General features: G+C 37.4%; 1 protein-coding gene across 11 annotated transcripts in view; it reads right to left on the bottom strand.

Annotated features, from left to right (window-relative positions):
* The window catches only part of Nbeal1 (neurobeachin like 1), a 260,021-nt gene that overhangs the window by 209,329 nt on the left and 22,787 nt on the right, over nucleotides 1-27,905 (bottom strand). For all 11 annotated transcript variants that reach the window (XR_003851600.1, XR_003851601.1, XM_029569970.1 and 8 more), the window contains exons 5-8: nucleotides 24,495-24,576; nucleotides 23,085-23,212; nucleotides 17,520-17,602; nucleotides 2,102-2,187 (exon numbers count right to left, since the gene is read on the bottom strand). Coding sequence is in view for 9 of the 11 variants with exons in the window: in XM_029569970.1 (XP_029425830.1) it covers nucleotides 2,102-2,187; nucleotides 17,520-17,602; nucleotides 23,085-23,212; nucleotides 24,495-24,576 (379 nt within the window). In the remaining 2 variants the exon portion in view is untranslated. The remainder of the gene's footprint in view (nucleotides 1-2,101; nucleotides 2,188-17,519; nucleotides 17,603-23,084; nucleotides 23,213-24,494; nucleotides 24,577-27,905) is intronic.

Below are 27,905 nucleotides of genomic sequence, written 5' to 3'. Positions count from 1 at the left end.
ATAGATGATAGATAGATAGATAGATAGATAGATAGATAGATAGATAGATCGGAAAAAAACAGCAAAAGATGAGAATTTCAGCAGTATCAATAAATGGGAAAAAATCTCAGGATAGTATTTATATACTATATCTAAATTAAGCACATTACTTAAAAAGGGATGACTTAACCTGGACACACCATGACTATAATCTCAGCACTCAGGAGGTAAAAGCAGGAGGACCATAAATTCAAGGTCAGCATAGGATTACATAGCTAGATTTTTCTCTCAAAAGACTCTGCAAGGGGGGTCGGGGGGATTACACATAAATATATAAAGTAATCTGTTAATGTATTCACTTGAGAGTGAAAGCAGTCATCTCTCGCCTCCAAACAAAACAGCAAATAGTAAAGGTACCCAATGTCCCTACTTAGGGTTTCTGGTGAATTATGTGGGCTCCTATTCAACTTGTTGGAAGATAACAATCTTAAATGAAAGATAAATTATCAGATAAAGCACAACTTCCTATTGCTATACAATTAAAAGCACTTACTGTCATAAAATAAAAAGAGCCTCATGAGATCTCTCAAACACAAAAACTGCCTAAATATTGACCCCATGATGTCTTCCTCCACACAGACAAGGACTACTTCTGAATGTCCAAAATGATAAGGTAATACAGAGTATTACTGATAAAACCATTTTTCTTTAAATGAAATTTAAGTTTGTAAAATGTAGATTTATAAATTTTCAAGTGAAATTATAATTTAAACATATAACTTGCTACAATGTATAAAAGAATGTGTCCTACAAAAGAAGCTATTAGTTCAAAAAAGGAAGATGAGAAATAACTTTCAACGTAAGAGAAAGAAAGGATGGGAGAAAAGGGTATTCAAAGACTCTATAAACTTAAACAAAAAATATTGTAACTTTAATTCCACTAGTCTCCACCTGAAATTTAGTATTTCATTCAAATTTAAATGTAAGCAACAAAGCACAATAGAATGAGTAATATTTGTGATTTCATCAATAATAAAAGTTAAATGTACCTGCATATATTACAGCTGATACCCTATATAATACATAACATAGAGTCTTGATATGTTACATATGCTAGCTTTTCAAACTCCTGAGTTCAAGGAATCCTCCTGCCTCAACCTCCTTTACAACTGAGACTATAGCCTTGTATCACAATATCCAACTCACCTGCTGTACCTTGTTGTTTCATGCATTATAAAGAGCCATACTGAGGCTCAATTGCAAAAGTGCTTTCCTAATGTGCATGAGACCCTGAATTCACACAAACACACAGAAATGCATATATTACTATGTCACAAATTTTTTTATTACTAGTTCAGTAACTAGATTTCAGTAGAGTTTTATTTTATGATATGTATTTTACTGTAGACATATTAAAAAAAAAAACTGACAAAACTCCCAAAGGGAGAGTTATGATATGTATTTTACTGTAGACATATTAAAAAAAAAACTGACAAAACTCCCAAAGGGAGAGATGATACAGAAAGAACAAAAAGGGTTAAGAATTTCTCATTTAAACTGTATATTTTAAAACACAGAGAACATCCATTCTGAATTACAGCCTATTCTCAGCTAGTAGGTATACTCAAAGTTTACCAGAGACAGTTTTAAAGGTGCCAACCAAGAAAGTAAGAAATTCTATTTTCTAAATAATAAAAGTAAGTGGTGTTTGTCGGAATATACATTTAAAAACTGTGTAAATGTATTTAGTAATTGCAAGCAGGCAGCAGACTAAATTCATGTCTTTGGCAATCAAATTGCTAGAATTTTATTTCTTCACACATGCAATAAAGTTGATTTTCTATATATTTTAAAATAATAATAACTAGTAGCTGAAATCCAAGACAAATAAAAACTTACAATACCAAAATTTGTTCAATCTAGTTACTTATCCAATTGTCAATATTAGTATTATTTAGATGTTTATGGAAGATTATAAGAAGCTTAGTTTTTAAATGAGAAATAAATTCTAAAACTTATCTGAATCATCAAGTTATACAAAGACAATGCATTAAATAATTCAAGGAGAGATTTCTGTGCCATTAACTACTATTTATACATTAACTTTCAACACTGTCCTCACCTGCCCACCGGCTACAATGGCTCCAAAGAGATGCAATAAGCAACACTTAAGACTTTCCTTGAGATGTTCACTTTCCTGAAAACATTCTGTGAATATAATACACAAATGAACATATAAATAAGATTTCTATTTCAGAACATGATTCATGTCTAAGGAATGTTTGACACTGAAACATGAAGAACTATATATGAAAAGGCTAAAACTTATCAAAAAGCAAGGCTTTACAAGCATTTTGTCACAGGAAAGTAAAAGAGCAACTATCAGATGTAATTTCAGGTACTTTATAGCTCATTTAATTCTCACACTACTCCACATAAGGACATCCTGTCCCATTTATAAATAAGAACTGTAAGGTTTAAAGTTAATAATATCTGGTCAGAAGTAATCTGGCTATTAGTGTCAGAGCTAGAACTTAACCCAAACCTAACCTAAAATTATATGGATGTTTTTTAACAACTGCCTCTTCTAGTGTGACTTTAATTAGTCAATTACAAGATGAAAGAGTTAAACAAAAACATCTCCTAGATCCACTCCAAGGACCAATATTATAAGATTCTAGCACCTAGAACATGTCTCTTAATATAATAAATTATTATGCTACATTTAAAATATTCTAAATGCAGGGCTGGAAAGATGGCTCCGTGGTTAAGAATAGTTGTTGTTCTTCCCAAGGACCTAAGTTCAGTTCCTAACACCCAGGTTAGGCGGCTCACAACTGCCTGTAGCTTCATTTCCAAGTGATCTGACTGATACCCTCTTCTGAACTCCATGGGCACTTGATGTCTGCCACACATTCACACAAACACACAAATAAAAAATGAATAAATCTTGGTTCACACTTTTAATCACAGTACTCAGGAGAAAGAGACAGGCAAGTATATAGGAGTTCTATCAAGGCCAGTCAGGTCTACATAGTGAGTTCCAGACAAGGTATGTCCACACAGTGAGACCCTAACTCAAAAAAAGCAAAAAATAGCCTGGCATGGTGGCACATGTCTTTAGTTCCAGCACTTAGGAGGCAGAAGCAGGTAGATCTCTATGAGACTGAAGCCAGCCTGGTCTACTATGTAGAAAGTTCCAGGCAAGCTGGGGCTACAGGGAGACCCTGTCTCAATAAGACCAATAATAATAGTAATAATAATAACAACAATAGCCAGGCATGGTGGCGCACACCTTTAATCCCAGCACTTGGGAGGCAGAGGCAGGCGGATCTCTGTGAGTTCAAGGCCAGCCAGGTCTACATAGTGAGTTCCAGGACAGCTGGGGCTACAGGGAGACCCTGTCTCAAAAAGACCAAAAAAATAATAATAACAACAACAATAATAAAAGTAAATAGAAATGCACATGACAAAGAAAAATTAAGACAGAAAAACAAAAAAAAGCTAACCTGGAGAAGTTGCCTTTCCCTCTGATCTTTTCCTCAATCTACCATACTACCTCTACCTTAAAAAAAGATAGAAAGAAAAGGTAAAAAAAAGAAAAAGAAAAAGCTGTATAATATACAATCTTTCCTCAGTATTTGTAGGATATTGTCCCAGTATCCTTACTCTACAAAAAAAAAAAAAGAAGGATGTTCAAGTCCCTATGTAAAATGATGCAGAATTTACATATAATCTATGCACAGCCTCCTATATACTTTATCTCTACGTTACTTAGAATACCTAATATGATGCAACTGTAATATTGTATTGTTTAGAAATTGTTTAGAAAACAAAGAAGTCTATATATGTTCAGTATAGATGCAAATTTTCCAACTGAATATTTTCAAGCCACAATTAGTTGAATCTGGAAACATGGACTTCAAGGAAAGCTGAATGTATTGAATTGTATTTCTTTTGTACCTTAATTTAACACGTTTTGGATATTGGTGTATTTTAACAAATAATCTACATTATTTATCTTTTTTACCAGAAAGCCACTACAATAATGAACATTTCTTTCATGAGTTCTTCCACTGAGCTACATCCCCAGCTTTCTCTAACTGGTTCCCTACTGACAAACTGTTATGTTTCCCCATCTTTTGGGGGAGGGGTGTGTACATGTGTATGTGTTCTTGTATGTGTATGTTCAAGTGTATGTGTATGTGTTGGTGCATGTGTATGAGTATGCATACAGATGCTTGTGCACATGGGTGTGTCAGCATGTGGAGACCAGAGGTGAATGTTAAGTGTCTTCCTCAACTGTTTTACACCTTATCTGGGGGACAGGCTCCTTAACAGAATCTGAAGCTCACTAATTCAGCAAGACTAGCTACCAGCAAGCCTCAAGGTCACAGACATGTGCTATACTGTGTGGGTGCTGAGGACCCAAACTCATGTCCTCATCTTGCATAGTAACCACTTTACTGACTAAGCCACCTCCCTAATCCTTCTCGTTTCTTTTAATAATTCTATAATGAGTATAGTTTTGCATGCATTACATATTTATACAATACTATAACAAAAGTTTTCCAACTTTATATATAACACTACCAAAACAAAGAATTTTAAAGTAAAATGTATTGACAAATTTTTAATTAAAAAATTGTAGCATTCCAGCTATGCTGGAATAACTGGCATTATACATGCTTTCCGGCTTTAAACAGTACAAAAATAGACAAAATGGGTTCCAGAAATTGGGTCATAGAACCAACATACAGGAACACATAGGAGAAATTTGAACTCAAGGATCGCTTCAGATTTCTTTTGGGAGATACTTTCTGGACTACTATCCTGAAAGGGATTCCCTAAAAGACCAAAGCTAAATCTAAGTTCAAAAGCCAGAAATCAATGTTTGGAGAGGCTAGGCAACTAGAACTTGTGAAGCAGAGTTTTAGAATGGAAGAACCTACATAAGGTGCTCCAGAGATACATATAGGACTTGCTTTGTGTCTGAGTAAGAATCCTCATAAAACTATGTGAAATTCCACAAGATAAGCAAAAAAACTACAAAGATGAGGTAAGCAGAATAAAGTCCCACTTAGGTACAGGTGAAACTTAAGAAAAACAAAAGCTTGCTAGGAGGCTCAGCGTGATAAGCCTGATGACCTGCATTCAATCCCTGGAACCCACATGGAAGAAAAGAACCAACTTCTCCACTTAGGCAGTGGGCATGTACGTGTGTGTGTGTGCGTGTGTGCATGTACGTGCACACACACACACAAATTTTAAAAGCTTGCTAGGGCAGTTATATTAATATCTGAGAAAAGTATACAATCAATATCATAGTAAGAAAGAACATTTCATTACCAAAACTGGACCATGTTTTCTAACCATAATGAAACTGTATTATAAAGTAGCAAAATAAAGTTATCTTGGAGGCCATTTTCATGAAGATTGTACCAAATGTGAAGAAAATTTCTATCCATCCCATCCAAAGTCGGAGCCAAAGTAAAACCCTTGGAAAGACAAGAAGGCAATGTTGAAAGGCACACTGGGTTACAAAAAATTCCCCAACTTACCACTTTTGGTTACCCAAGACACTCCTGGCAACCCAAGTGTTTTCAGAAATGTTCCCCAGAAGAAATAAGTTTGATCACTATGCCATCATCAACACCCTACTACTAAACCAACCATTAAAAATAAAAGAAACCCAGTAACAAATTGTGTTTCATTTGGAAGTCAATGTCAGCAAGCATCAGATTAAACAGATTGTAAAGAAGATATATGAAACAGAAATGTGCAACTCAACACCTTGATCAGCCTGATAGAAAATGGCATACGTTCTTTTTACTTGGGTCTATATACAATATTTTGGACATTATGTTTTAGAGGTTGTCAACAATACTGGGATCATCTGATTCCAATGAACTAACTTTAAATACTGTCATGCATTACATAACATTTTAAGAAACAAGGGACTGCATATGCCATATTAGTCCAGTAAAACGATGTAGAGGTGAAAAATTACTATCTTCTGACATGATACTCCTTTTCTATCACAGTGTAACACTTACTCATGTTTGTGGTAATGTTGATGTAAACAAACTTGCTATGAAAGAAGTTGTACAAAAATATAGCAGACAAAATAAACATATAGCAGACATAAATATGCACAGTATACAATACTTGGTAATGACAGTTGAAGGATAAATGTCTCAGCTTGGAATGTCCCAGTTAAGAAACCCCCAGCCCAGAAATTGGATGAAACCTCAATCCCCCTAACTCAGTGACTGTACTGTACTGCCTGAGAAAATATGCCAACACTTACTGTCCCAAGCACCAAAACCATAACACTAGCACTTATTGTCCCAAACCCTCAAGCCATAAAAAAACAGAACTGCAGAAAAATACCCCGTCTTTCCTTCTTCAAAGCTCCATAAAAATGCAGACCAACTATGCTTCAGTGCCACAGTTTCACACAGAGAAACTATGATCCTTCTTTGTTCTTAATAAGGAACAATGAGGGGTCTCATCTTTCATTTTCACATCATCCCAGTCAATACCAAACTAACATTTTCTAACAACAGTGACAGTAACTGCTCTATGTGCTATTCTATACCATTTATAGTTATGTTAGAGTACACCCTCCTACTTATTAAAAAAAAAAAAGTTTACAGGAGTGGGTGGCACATGCCTATAATCCCAGCACTCTGGAGGCAGAGTAAAGAATGGATAGGAGATCAAAGCCTGCTTCAGCCATATAATGAATTCAATTGAGGTTATCCTGGGCTAGATAAAACCCTGTCTTTAAAAACAAACAGGGAGAGTATGACTTACATATGACCACAGGATGGGCTGACTAGACTCCAGTGAATGCATTTATACTGAAGGACATTTGAGTACAAACACCTGAATGACTAGAACTCACCATGTATGGCAGAGTGCATAGGTTAGGGGGTGGGGTGGAGGGGGATGGATAGGGAGGGGGTCTGGATGTGAGTGGAAATATTGTATGAAATTTTAAAAGCTCAATAAAATAAACAAACAAACAAAAACACCAGCAACATGTTACTGAAAAAGAGTATGCCATATTTCTCAGGCAGCAGTCACCTACATCTTCTGTTTGCTATATCTATTGACTGGATATAGGTTTGTACAACTCAAACTGCTAAATGATGAGACCCCCTAATAACACATTTCTCAGAACAAAATGTACTGCAGGACGACTTCCTCATCATACAGAAAAAAGGGAATCTAGAGATTCTCCACATCTGCAAATTAAGTATGTCTCTTTGGTTTAAATTTTTATAAATACAAGTCTCATATATTTATGGTGCATAATAGTGTTTTAAAATGTGTATATCTTGTGGAACAGCTAAACCAAGCTAATTAACTTACACATTATCTTTTTATTTGGCAAGAACCTAAAACAAATGCCACTGTCATCCATATTCAAGTGAAAAAACATTTTATTAACTATAGTCAATATGTTGTACAACAGAACTCTTAAAAGGGAAATTCACATCCTTTGAATGTCTAATTTCCTCAAACAATACATTTCTTTTTCTTTCTGGTGTGTGTGGGTTTCACACATGCTAGCCAAATGTTGTCACATTTGGCTATCCTCAGAACCCCTACAACAACACTTTCTTACCCTTTCAACTTTCTGTGAGGGCCCTGCCCACATGGTTTGTCTATGTGACAAACCCTTGCCCAAACCCACTGAAATCTGAGAAATGACCTTGACTTTTGAAAGCTAGGAGAATTTGAAACTCCCATGCTTGCTGTGTGTGTAATCGGAGTGGCACCCAGGATTTCTGAATTGCCTTCATAGTCATTCATTCTTTCTTTCCTAGAAAAACATCACGTTTGCAACTGAATAGTTCTGTGGTATAGCCCTGTAGAATCCATGAAGTCCAGCAGTTTACCTTCCTTCCTTCGTACCTTATTCCTTTTAGGTGAAAATGGTAGTCTGCCTTTTCTGATATAATCCCATCCCTGTCTTAATGTCACTGGGATCTCAGTCCAGGGTCTCCTCATTTCCCCAGTCCTTTTTTACTTGTCTTTATAGTCTAAGGAAAACCTATAGTGCAACTGCCAATCTAATCTGGCAGTAACTAGGGCCAAAGATTTCTGTCATGGACCCATCAGGTACCATAACAATGGCACCAACCTATGCTTGGCCACATGACCCCATTTAGTAGCAAACCATTCTGGTGGAGGAAGGATAATATTTTGATACAAATTTGAAAAAAATCCATCCTAGATATCTAACATCATGAGAATATACTGAATGAATATGAATTAGATATTTCGCTGAGACAATTTCTAAGCCAAGAAGTGAACAGCTTGATATCTCCTGACATACAGTAAAATGTTAAAGGATAAAAACAAATTGTAGAAGAAATGGTTAATAAAAAAAATGAACCAGGGAGCTGGAAAGATGGCTCTGCATTTAAGAGCACTGGCTGCTCTTGCAGAGGACCTGGGTTCATTTCCCAGCACTCATAGGGTAGCTAAGAACCATCAGTAACTCTAGGTCCAAGGGATCCAACACCCTCTTTTGGCTTCCATGGGCACTGCATAACACCAGTGTACTTAAATACATGCTGGCAAAACACCCATACACACAAAATAAATTAAGTTTTAAAATGGTTTAAAAAATGAACCTGAACTAGAACATTTTTTTAAAACTCTCAACCTATCCATATCACAAAACTTGAGAAAGACTATTACCAATAACCTTTTTTTTGTCTTTAAATATACTGATACACACTGATTACTGGTGGGTGAGGAAGAGTAGATCTTGTTTAAGATCTCTAGCTAGGATAACGAGACCCCAGTGGATGAACTTACACTGAAAAACATCTGGGTACAAATGTTTGACCAGATAGGACTTAACATATTATGACAGAATGCATGGAATCCAGGGGGAAGGGGGATGAGACAGACTATCAGGGGGTGTAGATGAGGGGAGGGGGTATAAATTTGATTAAGTTCTATTATATGAAACACACAAAAACCTCTCTCTCTATATATATATATATATGTATATGTATGTGTGTGTATACACACACACACACACACACACACACACGCATAAGGCTGTAACAGACAACTCAACAGTACTGTTCTTCCTTAGCATGTTAGAGACAATCCTCAGTCTAAATGACTTAACTTTGGAAAATGGTTTTCAATATGTACATGATCTCTTTAGCTGTTCTTCTTTAGAAGAGTCCTCAAATCATCTAATATAAACTTTAAATATCCTAGTTGAAGGAGGACATGGAATCTCTAAGCTCCATTATTATCCCAAAAGGTAGATGAATCTATAATTCATCTTCACTCAAGGGCACAGAGCTGTTATATCTGTTCCTATCAAGGCATCCAGGTCCTTCTTAACGCCCAAGCATTAGAAAATAGCCTGGAGCCCTTTAGACACTAACAGGTTACTACAGACTTTGGATCCCTGGATGTGGTCATATGGATCAGCCTCTGAATGAATCGTTAAAAGAAAATAACCAAGTTCCCTTTCTTTGGGAATAAGAATGAGAGAAGGTTTTTGAGAAATTAAAAGCTGCTTTCCTCAGGGCTCCAGCTTTGCGGTTATCACAACCTCACAGGCCTTTTAAACTGTTACTGAATGTTAGGGTGTGACCCTTAGAGTTCTCAACAATGCCTCGGGGTCAACTCTATCAACTTGTAAGATAAGATATTTATCAAAACAGCTTGACTCAGTTGCCCAAAGATGGACAAGATGCATTGGATAATAGCTACTACTGTTCTGTTAATAGAAATTTACTTTGGACTCTCCGTTTCTTGTTTATACATCATGACAAATAACCTCACTGTTAGAATCCAAAGTCTCCTACTAGTTTACAGACACTCCTATGTTACCATGCCTGGCTACTTGATAACTATGAAATATTTTTACCTCAGTGTTCCATCTCAACTCTGCTACTTTACTTCCTACCCCAAAGTATAGTTTACTGAGCTAACCCTCATAGATATGATATGTGAGAAGCAGGGAAGAATAAGTTAGTTATGCTACTGATTCCCTTATAAACATCAAAAAGGCTAGATCTCTGTGCCCCTCCTCCCAAACGTCAGCACAATTGGCTAATTACTAGGCTTAACTTGTGCTCTGGGATTTAGCCAGGGCAAATGAGTAACTTTGTATACTGACGCTAAATATATTTTCATTGGTACTACATACACTTGCTACCATCTGGTTACCTTAAGGTTGAAAACAGTCCTGCCCATAATGGATTTCAGATTATTACTACTTTATTAGAAATAATACATTTGCTAGCTGAAACAGCAAGGGCCATCAAATGGGAACTCCTAAGGAAGCTTCAGGAAATCAGAAAGCACAACATACAGCAGTCAAACAGGCAGCTGAATATCCCAAAGTTATGTTACCCTTAATTCCCTCCACAGTGTTTCATCTTGGTTCCTCAATTTATGCTCTAGAAGAAATTTACTGAGCCTTATTCAGAAGTTATAAACAGGAACCAGGATGGGTGGCTTAAATAAAAAAACTTCCACCTTCCTCAATCTATGCAGCTGAAAAAATATCATTAATGAATTGCACAATTCCAGTCATCTAAGCAAAGACCAATTATATTAGTGGCAAATAATGGCTACTGATCAGATTTCATAAGCTTGTGCTCTTTGTACTGTTAATAATCTTGGGAGATCTAAACCTCCTCCTTCAGTGGCACCAGTCCAGTAGCACAGACTACCCAAGTGAGGATTGGCAAATATTAATGCCTCCCTGTGAGGAATTTCAATATTTACTGGTCTTTGAAGCCTGTATTTTCAGGGATCATTTCTATAGTTCATTAAATATTTATTATATTTTGTTGTTGCTTGTACAGGATGAAGTCATCCACTCAATCTGAAAAGGCCACTGAAACATCTAAAGCCCTCTTTCAGAAAACTGTTTATCCATGTGGCTTCACAAGAGCTCTTCAAAAGATAATGGCCCTTCACTTCCCTCCTAAATCAGTCAGTCTGCACCTATATCTCAGAATCAGATACTATCTTCATTCTTCTTAGAGACCTCTCTTCTAGGAAGGTGGACCACACTTATCATACCCTAAAGTTATCCTCAGAAAGCTTTGCCAAGAGACTCATTTTATGCAGAGGGCATAAAGAGCCCTCCTAAGCCCTACTAAGACTTTGCACAAGCCTTTGATTTGCTTTCAGCCTAAGCCCTTCTGAGGTGATTTATCAATGTCCTTCCTATATTCACATTTGTTCTTAGAAGAAAAAGTTTTTAAGTCAGTTTGCCTACAAATTTTCAAATTCCAGCAGGCTATCAAAAATTACATGTTACAGGGACTGCCTAAGGGTTATAGAGATTGCCTGAATAATTTAGAAAACATGATAAATCTCTTTTCAATGGGGAGAACAGAGTGCTAAGTGAAACTTACATAGAGGGCCTGGAGACCCAACAATTTACTAATTCTCCTTTTTGCCTTTTATATTTATTTATTGATTGATTGATTGATTTACTTATTTATTTATTTTGGGAAGGGGCATGTGTCCTACAGTACATATGTGGAGGTCAGAGGACAATTTGCAGGAGTCTGTTCTCTCCTTTTATCATGTACAACCTGGAGATCAAACTCAAGTCAGCAGAGCAGCAAGTACCTTTACCCACTGAGCCATCTGACTGGCCCACTAACTCCCTCTTTGGAAAGGTCATTTTCTGACACTTTTATTTTCTCCTACAACCATCAAGGTCTGGGAATTAAATGTATCCCTCCCATGCTAAACTTTGGAAAGGAGTTCCTCCAGAGCAAGCATTTCCCAAAGACCCTTGGGAAAGTCAACATAAGTGACTTCAAATACATGTTCAAATGATTAAGTTTCAGTATTTTCCCTTCCATCATGCGTTAAAAAGCCATGCCTTGTCGGGCGTGGTGGCGCACACCTTTAATCCCAGCACTTGGGAGGCAGAGGCAGGTGGATCTCTGTGAGTTCAAGGCCAGCCTGGTCTACACAGTGAGTTCCAGGACAGCTGGGGCTACAGGGAGACCCTGTCTCAAAAAGACCAAAAAAAAAAAAAAAAAAAAAAAAAAAAAGAAAGAAAGAAAGAAAAAGCCATGCCTTACAATAGTAATGGCGTTAACCAATCTCTTTATGATTGAATCTAAGGACTGCTCCTCAGAAGAAAATTCATGTCTAGTACTGTAATCCTGATGGAAAGTCCAGGGCTCAGGAATTCATAGGTCCCAGGGTAGAACCTGCTATTTGTTACTTTACTTAAAAATCATGTTGTCACCGGGCATGATGGCTCATGCCTTTAATCCTAGCACTCGGGAGGCAGAGGCAGGCGGATCTCTGTGAGTTCTCTGTGAGTATGCAGACCCTGGTCTACATAGTGAGTTCCAGGACAGCTGGGGCTACAGAGAGACGCTGTCTCAGAAAGACCAAAAAAAAAAAAATCATGTTGTCAAAGTGCCTTTTAAACATAGACCTGGGCTGCTATCAACCTTGGCCAGAGAAGCTTCTTTTTGCAGTGAGCTGCAGTAAACAGTGACAGAATATGTGAATTTCAGGAGAGCCTTAAGCTTCATTAGAGGAGGCCATAAAGACATCAATTCCTTATAGTGGCTAACGGGCCCTAAATTGGCAGCCTGGCCTTGCTCAAGCCTTATCAACTGGTCACTCCCTGGACTGAGAGAGACTGTGGAGCCAACCTGTCTCCTTTAGGGCTACAAATAACTCACCTGTCTGCCTGAGCAAATAATCTTCAGAAAAGAGACCCTCAAGGACACCAGACCCTGGAACAGAATTAACTCTTGCAGCTTTGTAGCAGAGTTCCTATATAAGCCCAGACTGCTCCCCGTTCAGAGTACAGATAATCATTCCTCAAGGAAGAGCTTTTGTCAGCCCTTTGTTGGGCTTTCTGAATCCAGGGAGCACATGCCTTGCCTGTTGTAGGTCTGGCTCTGGTTCTTATTTCTAAATTTCAAACTCCTTTTCCTGCCCTCCTAAATCTAATGAACAGAAAGACGACTAACTAATCATGGTGCTGAGAATAAGAGACTGAGTGCTCAGCCCTAAACAGAATATTAATATCAAACTCACTCCCTCCCCGTCAGGCTCAGGGAACATTGCAGAAGAGGAAGAAGAAAATGTAAAAGCCAGAGGATGGGGAGGAGTGCTGTGAAATGCTGTCTTCTGAACACAACATGACTATCACAGGCATAAACTCACAGCAACTGAGCTTACCTGCACAAGATCAAGCTAGCCAATATTCGTACACAAATGGGGTAGACAATCTCTAGGCCCCAGCCCTTTCTGAGGAGCCAGTGGCAGTGGATAGCTGCTAGGGGAAGAATCACTTCTTTTTGAGGGTGGAGCCACTGGTAGAATTCCCATGCTCCAGTGGATGGCCCCACACTCATGTATATATGGGAGACACTTACTAGACTTAGTGGGTTATTTGGGGGAAAAAAAAAAGGTGTTAAGTTGGGACAAGGATGCACTAGTGGGATATGAAGGATGTGGAAGTATTGATTAGGGCTCTCTTAAAACTTGGAGGGAAGCTCCTTAAGATACAGGATGTTCTAAGGGGAAGTGAAACTTTCCATCCTCTAGGGAAGCTCATTAAGCTCAAGAAGCAAACAACTCAAAGACTTCAGAAAGTTCCTGAAACTGACAAGATACTTTGGGTCTCTCCCTCCTGAAGTGTATATAAGTACTAAGGACTGCTGAGAGACACTCAGACAAGCCTAGCTGCCTAGAAGACTCTCAGAGACCCAGTGTGCTGCCTGGAAGAGCTCAGAACAACTCAAAAGACTAATTAGTCGAACGGCCTACAAGTTGCACAGTACACTCCAGGCTTCCTACTTTCTTTAGCCATTGCCCATGCTGGGGTGGGCTTTTTGTGATGCAATTGTCTTTGACTCTTTTCTACTCCTATAAATAACCCCTCATCCATACTCCTATAAGTAAACTCAGTAAAACAGACTGGTTCATCAAATTGAATTTTAGTGGTATCCTTACTTGGTATGTTGTTGGATCCTTGTTTATTCACATCTCCCCAGAAGAGTGTCACAAAACAGGAGGGTTTTGAAGGGGGAAAATGGGGGTAAATATTTCTTTCTATATGTTTATGAAATTCTCAATAAAGTATAACTCTATATATCTGGGATCCCTTGGTCATCCTCTGAGGAATCAAAGTAACTAAGAATGGAAACCCTAATAACCCTTCTACACTCCAGCCAAAAGCAGCCAGACTAACCCAATGTTCCTCTCCTAAATGATTTTTGGGGTCTCAACTTTTGAGTGAGGTTGTTAAGATAGTGTCAGAGGACACTGAGGCTGGAATTCTATAAAACAAAGGACTGAAACTGCAGGGGTTTTATTACTGCTAAGAATGAGACCTGGTTCCTGTCACTCATCCTGGAGCTGCCTAAAAAGCCATTAATGGATAACTAAAGCTGTCTCCAAGAGCTCTAAACCTTTGAAGATTACCATATAGAAGAAGACATTCTTCTAAAGAACAATAACAGACAATCCAAACAGGCCCATCCATTGCTTAGACAGGACAAAGTCCCACAGAAAAAGCTATTTGTTTTAGATTTTAGAAAATAGTATACAACCTTCCTAAAATGTAGATTGGGCACAGACCTCTTTGGCCATTGTATACCTTCATCCCTTGTAAATGCACTCTACTTGGCAATAAACTCTATATTCATAGAATTATTTTGATGAAGATCATAAAGACTGGGGAGACAAGGAGATCAAAGATCCAAGTGACAATATGACTTACTGATTTAATTAGCCACTTCAGTACAGGTCAGGAAGAAGGTTGGGATAATACCAGTAAAGACACTACCATTTTCAACTAAAAAGGAACAGAGAAAACAGAAAGGAATGAAAGTAAACTGCTGAATTTCTTGGATTGTACAGGACCACACCATTCAGTTGTGAGTATATGCTATTGTTCTAGGAAAGGAAAGAATGACTGAATAACTCTGAAGGCAATTCAGAGACTCTGGGTTCCACTCCTATTACAGACACAGTGAGCAAGGGGAAAAAGTAATTTCAAAAGCTATTGGTAGGTTTCAAAGATTGGGGTCATTTCTCAATTTCAGTGGATGACCTACTCAGAGCTTCAGGGGCAGAGTTAGGCTCACACAGACGAACATGTGGGTGGTACCCTCAAAGACAGCAGAAAATATAAGACTATCTGATATAAATTTAAGGGGGTGGGGGGAGCGCAACCAGTAAAGGCGCTTGCTATGCAAACCTGGCAACCTGAGTTCCATCCTTGTAAAGGTAACAAGAGAGAACTGACTCCACAAAGTTGTCCTCTGACCTCCATATGCACACTGTAGCAAGCACACTCACACGTCATGCACAGATATATAGACTAATTATAAATACATAAACAAATAAACAAGCAGAATGCCCTACAGAGCTACAGGGTACAACACCAGCACCTTAATGGATAAAGGGCCAAGTACTGAACCCAAAGATTATTCTCGAGCTTTAAAGTCTATTGGAATTCATCCTTCCAGACTTTAAAACTACTTGAAACATGTCACCCCTTTCTTCCTTCCCATTTACCCCTTTTAAAATGAGAATGTGTATCCTGTACTTAAACTATCATTGTATTTCAGAAGCACCTAACTTAGTGGTGTCACAGGTTCACAGAGAGGAAAGTTGACTCACTGCAACTGTATCTGAGTTCCACCCATATCTGATTCAGGTAAACTTTAGGTGAGACTTTGGGTTTTCTGTTTGTTTTTAATATTTTATTATTTTTTTATTTTATGTGCATGAGTGTATTGCCTGCATGTACCTAAGTGCATCTGTGTTGTGCAATGCCCAAGGTCAGAAGAGGGCATCAGATTCCACTGGAATTGGACAGTTGTCAGCCACCATATAGGTGCTGAGAATTGAACCTAGGTCCTCTGCAAGAGCAGCAAGTACTCTTAACTGATGAGCCATCTCTCCAGTCGTTTGTTTAGTTTTTTTGAGACAGGGTCACCCTGTAGTCCCAGCTGGCCTGAACTCATTATGTAGGCCGTGCCAGCCTTGATCTCACATAGATCTGCCTGACTCTATTTTCCAAGTGCTGAGATTAAAGGCGTGTGCCACCATGCCTGGCCTTTAAGTGAGACTTGAATTTAGACTGTAAAGAGTTAATGTTGGAATGAGTTATGGTATTTGGGGCTACTATGAAAGAATGAATGTATTTTGCATGTAACAAACACAGGAATTTGAAGGGATCAGAGATGGAATAGTAAAGACTGAAATGCATATACTGATGGCTGACTTCACACCCCCACATTACTAAATTAGAGACAGGGCTTTTGAGGTGATTAAAGTTAGATAAGATCATAGACGTAAAGGCCTAATCCAACAGAACTGATGTTCTTATAAGAAATACCAGTCTTTCTAACCTCTCAAGAGTATAGCAAGAAAGAGATTATCTGCAAGTCACAAAAAGAGACCTCATCAGAAACCAAAGCCTGCTGGGACTTGGACTGTCCAGTCTCCAACACTCTGAGAAAATAAATTTTGATGTTTAAGCTACCTAGTCTATAATATTTTATTACAGCAGTCAAAACATATAGCACAACTGATTAAAAACTATGCAAGGGAGCTGGCAACATGGCTCAGTAGGTAAAGGCACTTACCACCAAACCTGATCACCTGAGTTCAGTCCCCAGGACCCATATGGTAGTCCCAGGGGAGAGAAGCAACTTTCAAAGTTATCTTCCAACCTCTACGTAGGCAACTTTCACAAGTTATTTTCCAACCTCTACATGGGCACTGTGGCCCACATATGCATACATATACATACAATATTTAAAACTACACAAGATGGGGTTGTACTGGTTGCTCTTGCAAAAGACTGGGGTTCAATTCCCAGCACTCACATGTAGGCTAACAACTGTCTGTAACTCCAGTTCAAAGGGATCTCATACCCTCTTCTGACATCCGTGGGCACTGTACGACACAGTTACACTTACATACATGCAGGTAAAACACTCATATACACAAAATAAAAATAATAAAAAAATATTTTTTAAAAACTACACAAGAGCCGGGCGTTGTGGCACACGCCTTTAATCCCAGCACTCAGGAGGCAGAGGCAGGAGGATCTCTGTGAATTCAAGACCAGCCTGGTCTAAAAAGGGGGTTCCAGGAAAGCTGGGGCTACAGGGAGCCCCTTCCTCAAAAAGACCAAAAAAAAAAAAAAAAAACTACACAAGAATGGGGCATGGTGGCACACGCCTTTAATCCCAGCACTCGGGAGGCAGAGGTAGGTGGATCTCTGTGAGTTCAAGGAGACCCTGTATTAAAATTAAAAAAAAAAAAAAAAAAGACTATACAAGAGATTAAAAAAGCCAGGTGTGACAGAGCACACCTTTGAACCCAACACTCAGAGGGTAGATCAAGGCCAGCCTGGTCTACACAGCAAGTTCCAGGTCAGCTTGGGCTATAGGGAGACCCTCTCAAAAAAATTTTTTACAAAAACAAAAACAAAAAAAAACAAAGTAAAATGAATTAGGAGTGTTACTTACGATAAAAGAAAGGAACAAATTCCACGGTGAGAGAAGCTGGTTTGTATTTCTGTCTGTTTTTTTCCACAGAACTAAGGATTCGTCTATCATCAAAAAGAAGTTAGTAACAAATTAAAACATGGACAAAAAGAAATGGCACAATTTAAAAAGCAATTATAAAACAAATGTAACTTTCTGCTTTTGACTGGTATACTGAACATGAAAACATCTCCAGAACTTGTATCATCTTGAAAAAGGAATTAAACCAACAATTTTTATGTTAAAGTGCTTATCAATTAAGGAATTTTTTAAGTATATATTGTGACAGCCAGGTTAAATATTCAAATAACTGGAGTTTAAAATGAAGCCAGTAATTAAATTTTCCAGTCTGCTACAGAATTTGCTTAGCAGTACTGCTACATTAACAACTAAGGTTATTGAATTATTACAATATTACTGAAATTTCCCAAAAGTTAAACCGATCTGCTTCTTTCTTAGATGTTATTTGGATGCAATGGGTTCAGACCATTGGGCTGAGACTGTTTTCTAATGAAAATTCTAGTAGATTTAATGGATATTTTCTATAGACTTTGATAAGACCAACACAAAGTATATGTTTTTACTAAAAATATTTCAGTTATTTTAATCTTTACTATGATACATAAATCAAAATGTTGATTTTCTTTCAACTCCAAAATGCACTCTGTATTTAATAATTTTCACTTTATATTCTATTGTGAACAAGAAATTTCATTTTTCTCTTACCTATATACTTACCACTGGTATGAACTCTTGAATTCTCTTTTTTCTAGGATATTTTATCACTCTTTTCTACAATTCTTTTTGTGCATATATTCATTTGGTAAATAGCTTACATCAAGTAAACTTGAGGGCATAACTAACAATTATTTTCACTATGGGCAGGCAATGATTTTTACTAAACTTGCAGTAAACAGAATGTAAGAACTAATAATATATGTTTGATAAATACATGAATGACTGATGAAGTCATTTTGTATAACTTTCCCCACTCTGATGGTAGAGATGGAACCCAGGGTCTTAGGCATGGTAGGCATGCACTCTACCACTGAGCTACATCTTAGCCTCACATTTTGAAAAGAGTTTTTTTTTCTCTTGTACTTTAGTTCCATTTGAGTGATTATATAGGATTCTGCAAGTAGAACCAAAATTAAGCTAACAGAGTAATTAAACAAAATTCCATGAGGTATGAAAAATATTTCTTTGTTACATCAAGTAAGAAATATAATTTTAAATTTAAAATATAATTTTAAATGTTTATGGAATATGCTACTTTAAATTAAATTTGTTCTATCTGGTTGTTTTGGTAACTAACAAACACAATAACAAAATGAACAGTAATACAAATAAGATGTAAGTTATTGCTGTGGGTCCTTTGTTTAGGTCTTCCATAAACAACCTATCAAAGTAAAAAAATTAAAGTCTGAATCCCTTGCTGTCTTAGTTTGCTTACAATTGCTGTGATAAAAAACACTGACCAAAACCAACTTAGGGAGGAAAGGGTTTATTTGGCTTACAGCACAGTCCATCATTAATGGAAGCCAAGGCAGGAACTCAGGGTAGGAATCTGGAGCACAGATCATGGAGAAGTACTGCCTACTGGCTTACTCTTCTGGCTTGAGCTCAACCTGCTTTCTTTACAATACAGGATCACCTGCCCAGGTGTGGCCTCCCAAGTGCTGGGATTAAGAACATGAGCCACCACAACCAAAACTGCTAATTTTAAACGTGGTTTGGGTTAAGTCCAAGTTCAATCATACACTGCAATGTATAGGAAGATTTGTTTTAATGATCCCAGTGATATGAATTCGATGACTTGGTTTGAACTGTTAATGGTTTAAAATTTTTACTCTCGCTACTTTCTTTGGTTTGTTTTTGCTTTGACTTCTACGCTACACTCGTTTGCCATGTAGCAGTTGCACCGTGCAATATTACAATAAGGACTGGGAAAATTTTTATGGATGTAATGTCTATTTACAGTTTGCGATAGTATTTCTCTCTAGTTCTCAGTGATTTAAATGTGACCAAGCCTTCTGTACTTTGTCACATAAAGACAAGTAACTGCTACAATGTTCCTATTATTCCTATATCTTACTTCTTGCCAAAAAGACTGGACCTTTTTTTTTTTTAAGATGGACTCATTCAGTTGGTAAGAATTATACTTTATGGTACCCAATATGATCTTTTTTAAAAATACATACATATTTCAGGATAGCTAAATTAAACTAATTAACCAATGAATTACTACATACTTATTTTATGATTAAAATACTTAGAAATTATTCACAGTAATTTTCAAGTATACAATACACTGATAACAATCATGTTGTACAGCCAATCTCTTCAACTTATTCCCCTAAGTGAAATTTTGTATCCTTTGCCCAATACCTTTTCCAATTCCCCACACTAGGAACTATACATGTATAGATATACACACACACACACACACACACACACACACACACACACACACACAGGTTTGTTTTCTCTTTTGTACTTCATTCTTGACAATTTCACACAATTTTTCATAGAAATACTATTTTATATAAGAATACCTCCAGGAATTGGAAATTGGAATTTCACATAATGGTGCCTATACAGGATCAGCTGCTCACTCAAAAATTCAATCACACTTTTTAGCATTAGGACACAAACATCAGTTTTTGTCTATGCTGTCATCAGAAGTCTTCATTCGAAATGATAATGAATCAACTATGTAAGTCTCATACCTATACATTTTTAAAATAAATATTATTTTTGAGACAGGATCTCATACAGCCTAGGCTGGCCTCAAATTCACTATGTATCTGAGAATGACCTTGAATTTCTGATCCTCCTACTTCCACCCTCTAGGACATAGTCTATGTCAATAAAATATGGTGCCATTATATAGAACGTATGAGGTGGACTGTCACAGTCTATGTAAATATTCTGTTATCAACTCTTCACCATCATCTAATGGTAGCTATTAAGAGTGAAAATACAGAGGTGGGCATGGTGGCGCACACCTTTAATCCCAGCATTCAGTAGGCAGAGACAGGTGGATCTCTGTGAGTTTAAGGCCACCCTGGTCTACATAGCAAGTTGCAGCCCAGCTGGGGCTACAGGCAGACCCTGTCTCAAAAATACCAAAAAAAAAAAAAAAAAAAAAAAAGAGTAAAAGTACCTCAGGGGATGGGGAGATGGCTCAGTTGATAAACTGTTTGCTGTACTAGAAGCAGGACCAGCAACTACATAAAAGTCAGACACATGGGCTGGCAAGATGAAGATGGCTCAGCAAGTAAAGACACTTCCCACAAAACCTAACAACCTGAGATTGATCCCCAGAACCCACATGATGAAAGGAGAGAATTAAGTTGTATTATGACCTCCACATGTGCACTCAGATTCATACACACAAATAAAAAGCTACACTACACCTGTAACCCTAGTACTGTCAAGGAAGAGACATGAACTTGCTGGTCTGACAGCCTAGAAAAACCAGTAAAATAAGCATCAGGTTCAATAAAGAGAACCTATCTCAAAAAATAAGATAGCAATTGAAGATACTTGACACTGACCTCTGGTCTCCATTCAAACAAACATATGCACTCATAACAACCTGGTATGGTGGCACATGTCTTTAATTTCAGCACTTGGGAGGCAAAGGCAGGCAGATTTCTATGAGTTTGAAGCCAGCCTGGTCTATATAAAGCAAAAAGTTCTAGGCCAGCCAGTACAAATAATAAGACCCTATCTCAAAAAACAAAAACTTTTTTATTACATTTATTTATTTATTGCATGTGAAGTTGAGGACAACTTCCTGGAGTTAGCTCTTTAGATCACATGGGTCTCAGGGATCCAACACAGGTTGTTAGGCAAGTGTTTTAACCCCCTGAAATAACTCACCAGTTCAACCTTCTCAAATTTTTAATAGATGTTTAACAATTTCTTTATACTGTGTCTTCTCTTTTTAAATATCTAGTATGGTTCTTGTTTTCCTAACTAGACCTTAACCCACACTTCAAAATTAAAAATAAATTTAAAATACTGTTGAAAAGTATTTTTAAAATATGAAATATGTGTGTTTTGTTGGGGAGTAGGAATGCTAGCGATGGAACTCATGGCCTTACAAGTAGTTTCTTCTTCAAGATTTATTTTATTATTTTTAGTTATGTATATATGTCTTTGTGTGTGTGTGTGTGTGTGTGTGTGTGTGAGAGAGAGAGAGAGAGAGAGAGAGAGAGAGAGAGAGAGAGAGAGGGGTACATGTGAGTGCAGGTGCCTATGAAGGCCAATGGTGTCGGATTCTCTAGAGCTGGAGTTACAGGCAGTTGTAAGCCACTCAGTGTGGGTACTAGGAATCAAACTCAGGTCCTCTGAAAAAGCAGTGCACATTCTTAACCACTGAGCCATGTCTCTAGCCCCCTATTACAAGTATTCTATATCTGAACTATGCTCTCAGCCCAGAATATCTCTTTAAAAGTATAGCTACTCATGAACTTGCACTGAGGGACACCTGGGGACACTACCTTGACATGATAAGCCTTAACACAAATGACACAATATATGAATTCCAGTGGGGTGAGAGGCTAAGGGAGGGTGCCAATGGGTAAGGAGGTATAAAGATGATTAAGATGTTCCATATGAAATATACAAAAATTCAATTAAAAAAATAATAAATTTTTTAAAATACATCCACCCTATAACTAACTCACTACCTCCAAATATATTTTTTGCAAGTCAGAGTTAAATCTGTTGTTGTTTTTTTTCATGTGGGGAAGGAGGTACATGTGTTTGATGCATGTTGGGGAGGACTGTGCACACGCGTATGTGTGCACTGAGTGTGGAGACCAGAGGTCAGCCTCAGGTTCCTCAAGAGTCGCCCACCTTACTAAATAGGCTATAAAGGCTGGCCAGTGAGTTCCAGGAATTCACCTATCTCTGCCTCCTTTGTGCTGGATTTATATAAGCACACCCTGCCAAACTCAGCTCCTTTATATGGGTTCTGGAGATCAAACTAAGGTTCTTAGGTTTGCATAGCAAATATTTTGCCAACTGAACCATCTCCCCAATCTTCAAACTGTGGGCTTTATATGCATCTTTCCAATTGTTTTCATACAGAAGACACTGGTTTAGGAATCATGTATGACATTCAAGTTTTTGTTTTTAATTTATCCTGGGTATACAATGCATACCCACGTATCCGTGTATGTATGTATCCATGTCTGAATATGAGTGAGCACTGTGCACATGGAAGTCTGAGAACAACCTCAGATGTCAATCCTTGCCTTCCATTTTGCCTGAGACAGAGTCTCTGGTTTTTCTCTGCTGCATACACCAGGCTAACTGGTCTGCACTTTCAGGATTCTCCTGCCTCCACCTCCCATCTCCTCACAGGAACACTGAGATTATAGACATTTAACTCTCAAATCCTGCTTCCATGAGGGTTCTCGGGATTCAAACTCAAGCGCTCATGAATGCATGGCAAGTGGTTTTTATTCACTGAGCCATGTCCTCAGCCCAACATTCAGATTCTAAATGAACATTATGATTTATAAAACATACCCTGAAACTCGATGTCTCCAATTTCTATATGGATCATATAAACTTTCACAAAATGCCAAAGCATGGATCACAAATTCTTCAATAGGGGTCTGATCAGCCATTTCCTTCTCCTTTTTTTTGCTTTTTAACTGAGAACAAAGTTAAACATAAAATTAGACATATGTTTCATTCACCAGATCACAATAAGACGTTATTCAAAATGCAAAACACCTAATTAAACTTCTAGAGATAAAAGTCACAACCTAGGGAGGTAAAAAAAAAAAAAGTACTGTAATAACTAAACTGATATAATTCTCAAACTAAAAATATGTAATTGTGGGGCTGGAGAGATGGCTCAGCAGTTAAGAGCACTGACTGCTCTTGCAGAGGACCCAGGTTCAATTCCTAGCACCCACATGGTAGCTATGAACCATCCTTAACTCCAGTTCCAGGGGAATCCGAAGCCCTCTTCTGACCTCCACGGCATTGCATGACCCAGGTGCACTCACATACATGCAGGCAATACACTCATACACATAAAATAAAAATAACAAATAAAATATTTTGTAGAAATATGTAATTGCATTTTAGAATGTAAATTTGAAATTCTATGTGTCTACAATAATTCTTGAATATTATTTACTGACAAAACTATACTATCAAGCTTCAATAATAATGGGAAATTTGTCACTGTTGCTGTGAGCTTCCATTCACTCCCTTTCCAAATTCTCCAACCTTTACAAGGTTTTTCAATGCAATTATGTTATTTTTTAAAGAAAGCAATGCTAATAAAAAATTTTAATTAAAAAATGTAATTCTAAATTTAAAAAAAGATATTTTTAGTCATATAAGCCTAACTCTTCCTCTTTGAGTAAGAGTCATTTAATCATATGGATTGCATATATTCTCTCAGATATTAAATTTTCCTAAGATAGATTTAAAATAGATAGCCAAACATCTTTGGAAAAAAATATACTATTCAATAAGATACATAATAAATACATACATAATATGAAAAAGTGTGTCATTTTAAAAAGCTATTTGTAAGAAGTTTTGGGGTTTTGTTTTTTTTTTTGGTCTTTGAGACAGGGTCTCCCTGTAGCTGTCCTGGAACTCACTCACTATGTAGACCAGGCTGGCCTTGAATTCACAGAGATCCACCTGCCTCTGCCTCCAGTGCTGGGATTAAAGGCATGCACCGCCACACCCGGCTCTATTTGTAAGAAGTTTTAATTTTAAAATTAAAATACCAACATGTATTAACAGTTGTCTAACTCAAGAAAGTATATATACTTCTAAAATAACTATTAGACAATATTAATTTAATTATCTTTTCAATTACTACTTTCATTAAAGATTTAACAATATTAACTATAATATTTAAGAAACTAGTCTCAATAAAGCAACAAAAAGGAATACATTAGTTCATACTTGCTGAATATAAAGTGTTGTAATGGTAATGACATGATTAATGTAAGAGCAAGTCCCAATTTCTTCCACATTTGATAGATTCCTAAGAGATAAAAAGAATCACATTTATTACATATGAATGAATAATATGATGCCCATGTATTCAGCTTGAATTTTGAGAACATATATTGGCAAACAAAGTATAAATGCTATTTATTAAAATATAAACTCATGCATAAAGAGCTGTCATTATACCACACATGTACTATTACTGCTTTCACCCTACTTTGGGAATTATAATTCCCTTTTTAGACGACTTATGCCATATTTCCTCAACTGTACCAAATACCCATGATATTAAGGCCACTTTTACCTTTCATATCCTGTTCAAAGTAGTGGGGTCACATAATGCTATTCATTTGTCAAAACCACAGAACTTTACAACACAAATGGTGAACTCTAATGAACACTAGACTTTAATCACACGTTTGTCAAACCCAAGAATTAGCAACACAGATAGTAACTCTAAAGTACATTATACATTTTAGTCAATAATATACTGATATTGGTTTTTACTTATGACAAATATATCACACTAACACAAGAGGTTAATAATACCAGGCTAGGGAAGTATGTGGGGATTATCTGTATTTCAGTTTTTATATTAACATAAGCTGTTCTAAATGAACTCCTTTTTTTTTTTGTCTTTTTGAGACAGGGTCTCCCTGTAGCCCCAGCTGTCCTGGAACTCACTATGTAGACCAGGCTGGCCTTCAACTCACAGAGATCTGCCTGCCTCTGCCTCCCAAGTGCTGGGATTAAAGGTGTGCGCCACCACGCCCAGCCTAAATGAACTCTTAAAAGTTTTTAAACAGTTTACACAATGAATACGAAATCTCTGAAAACAAGCATCTTGTGGGTTAGTTACTGAATATATCATCACACTATCTCCAATTTAAAAAACAAAAACAAAAACATGGGAGCTTGGAGAGTTGGCTCAGCAGTTAAGAGTACTAGCGTTCTTGAAGAGGACTCGGGTTCCATAACCAGCACCCATACAACAACTATCCATAATTCCAGTTCCAGGGGAATCTGATGCTCACAGCATTGTATGACACAGGTGCACTTACATAAATGCAGGCATAATACTCATACACAAAATAAAAATAATAAAATATTTTAGTGGGGCGTGTGTGTGTACGCACACGCTGATCATTCCTGTGCTTCCTTTTACTATCAAGAATTAAATGTAATGGATTTAGAGCAATCATCTATAAGATTTTTTATTTCAGCAAAACTGGAGTAGGCAGTTAATAGGGTAAAACACAGCAGCAAATTCACTATCACAAGGTGGCACATGACTTTATTTTCAGCACTTGGGAAGCAGAGGCAGGCAGATCTCTGTGAGGCCAGCCTGGTCTACTCTTAGAAAGTTCCAAGTCAGCCAAGGCTACATAAAAAGACCCTGTGTCCAAAAAAAAAAAAAAAGAAAGAAGAAAAAGGGGGAAAGAACACTCCCACAGAGGCTAACTTCTTTCTTGCTACCCAAGTAAACTCTTTTTCCCCTCAGCCCTTATAATACAACATTATTCCTTTCTAATTTTAAGGATAAGGATGAAGATGAACAGTATGTCTAAGGTTCTGGGAGAGCCTACAATGAATGAAAAGCTTTAGAAATTATTGCTTGTGTTCCATAATTCCTGCAATCAAACACAATGCATAATTAAGTCAAAAGTGACTAAATGGTAAAGATCCTGCTCATCTACTAATTATAAAATATTTCTAAAAAACTGTATTTTACAAGAAGTGGCTTCTTAGAATGGCCACTTAGAAGTGGCTTCTTTCAAGAGGCACATTATGTCCCTAAGTCAATGGTACTCATTTTTAAAAACAAAAACAAAGAGTACACATAGATGTATTAAGAAAGAACACCCCTAAGGTGTTCCTAAGGGAGGAATACCCAATTCTTTGAGTCTAAAATGCAGATTAGCATAGAATATACTTTAAATCTAGATATTTAAGCCATTTGAATCAGAATTTCTGTAAGAAGGCCTTGGACTCACTATGTGGCCAAGGCTAGTCCTGAAGTCCTAATCCTCCTCTGCTCCTCTATCTACCAAGTGCTGAGATTACAAGCATACACCAACATTCAGGATTCAACTCTGTATTTCTAGTTTTATAGTTGATGCTGAAGCACATCAAAATTTAAGAACCAAAGACCAGTGAGGTACAGTGGCACATGCCTTTAATCCCAGCACTTGGGAGGCAGAGGCAGGCAGTTCTCTGTGAGATCAAGTTCCAGGCCAGCTGTGGCCACAGGAAGACCCTGTCTCAAAAAACCAAAAAGAAAAGAAGAAAAACAAAACAAAACAAATAACCAAAGATCTAGGCTAGAAACGTGAAAAACATGATATCCTACAGAATAATTGTATTTTATTGATAAACTGATCAAATCAAAGAGGTAAAGGATACATTCTCACAAGTATTATACATGGTAATAAAAATACGTATACAGGAGCTGGTGGTATAGCTAAGGGAAGATCATTGGTGGAGGACTGTGATGATCTGGACACAAGCATTGGCAACAGCAAAAATAAAATAATAATAAAAATTAAAAGGGCTGGGTTGATAGCTGAGGTATCAAGTGCTTCCCGCGCAAACATAAGTACCTGAGTTTAATTCCACAGAGTCAATGTAAAAAGGCCAGGCATGGCAATGTGTACCTTTTATCCCAGTCCTAGGGAGGCAGAAACAAAAGATCTCTGGGGCTTGATGGCCACCCAGTCTCCCCTAATTGGCAAGCTCCAGGTTAAATGAGAGACCCTATCTCAAAAAATAAGGTAGAAGGGGCCAGTGAGCTAGCTCAGCCGGTAAAAGGTGCTTTCTACCAAGCCAAAAGACCTAAATTCAATCCTCAGAAACTACATGGTAGAAGGAGAGAAATGACCCCTCCAAGCTGTCCTCTGATCTCCACCTACATGCTGCAGCATGCAGGTGCCCATACTCATGCACACACACAAATAAACCAATCTAAAAAACAATTTTAATAAATAAAACCGTGGACAGCCATTGAGCCAGATACCAGATGTCGACCTCTGTCCTACATATGTATAAGCACACAAATACACAAGAATGAAATGGAGAGCAATTGAGAAAGACACCCAAAGACCTACACATACATGTACATATACACATACACACACCAAAGTATATACATTTGCACATGCAAATCAGATAGAAAATACTGGTGTAATCATATCTTGATGAAGTAAAAATTCCTGTGACTGTCTTTGAAGTTACATTTAAAATTCTGATTTTTAAAAATAATGATTTGAGCCAGGAGTGGTGGCTCATGCCTTTAATCCCAGCACTCGGGAGGCAGAGGCAGGTGGATCTCTGGGAGTTCAAGGCCAGCCTGGTCTACATAGTGAG

Source organism: Nannospalax galili, unplaced genomic scaffold (genome assembly GCF_000622305.1).
Source record: "Nannospalax galili isolate Female #2095 unplaced genomic scaffold, S.galili_v1.0 scaffold281, whole genome shotgun sequence".
Lineage (NCBI taxonomy): Eukaryota > Metazoa > Chordata > Mammalia > Rodentia > Spalacidae > Nannospalax > Nannospalax galili.
Note: the sequence above shows the minus strand (reverse complement) of the source record. Positions and strands in the feature narration are given on the sequence as shown.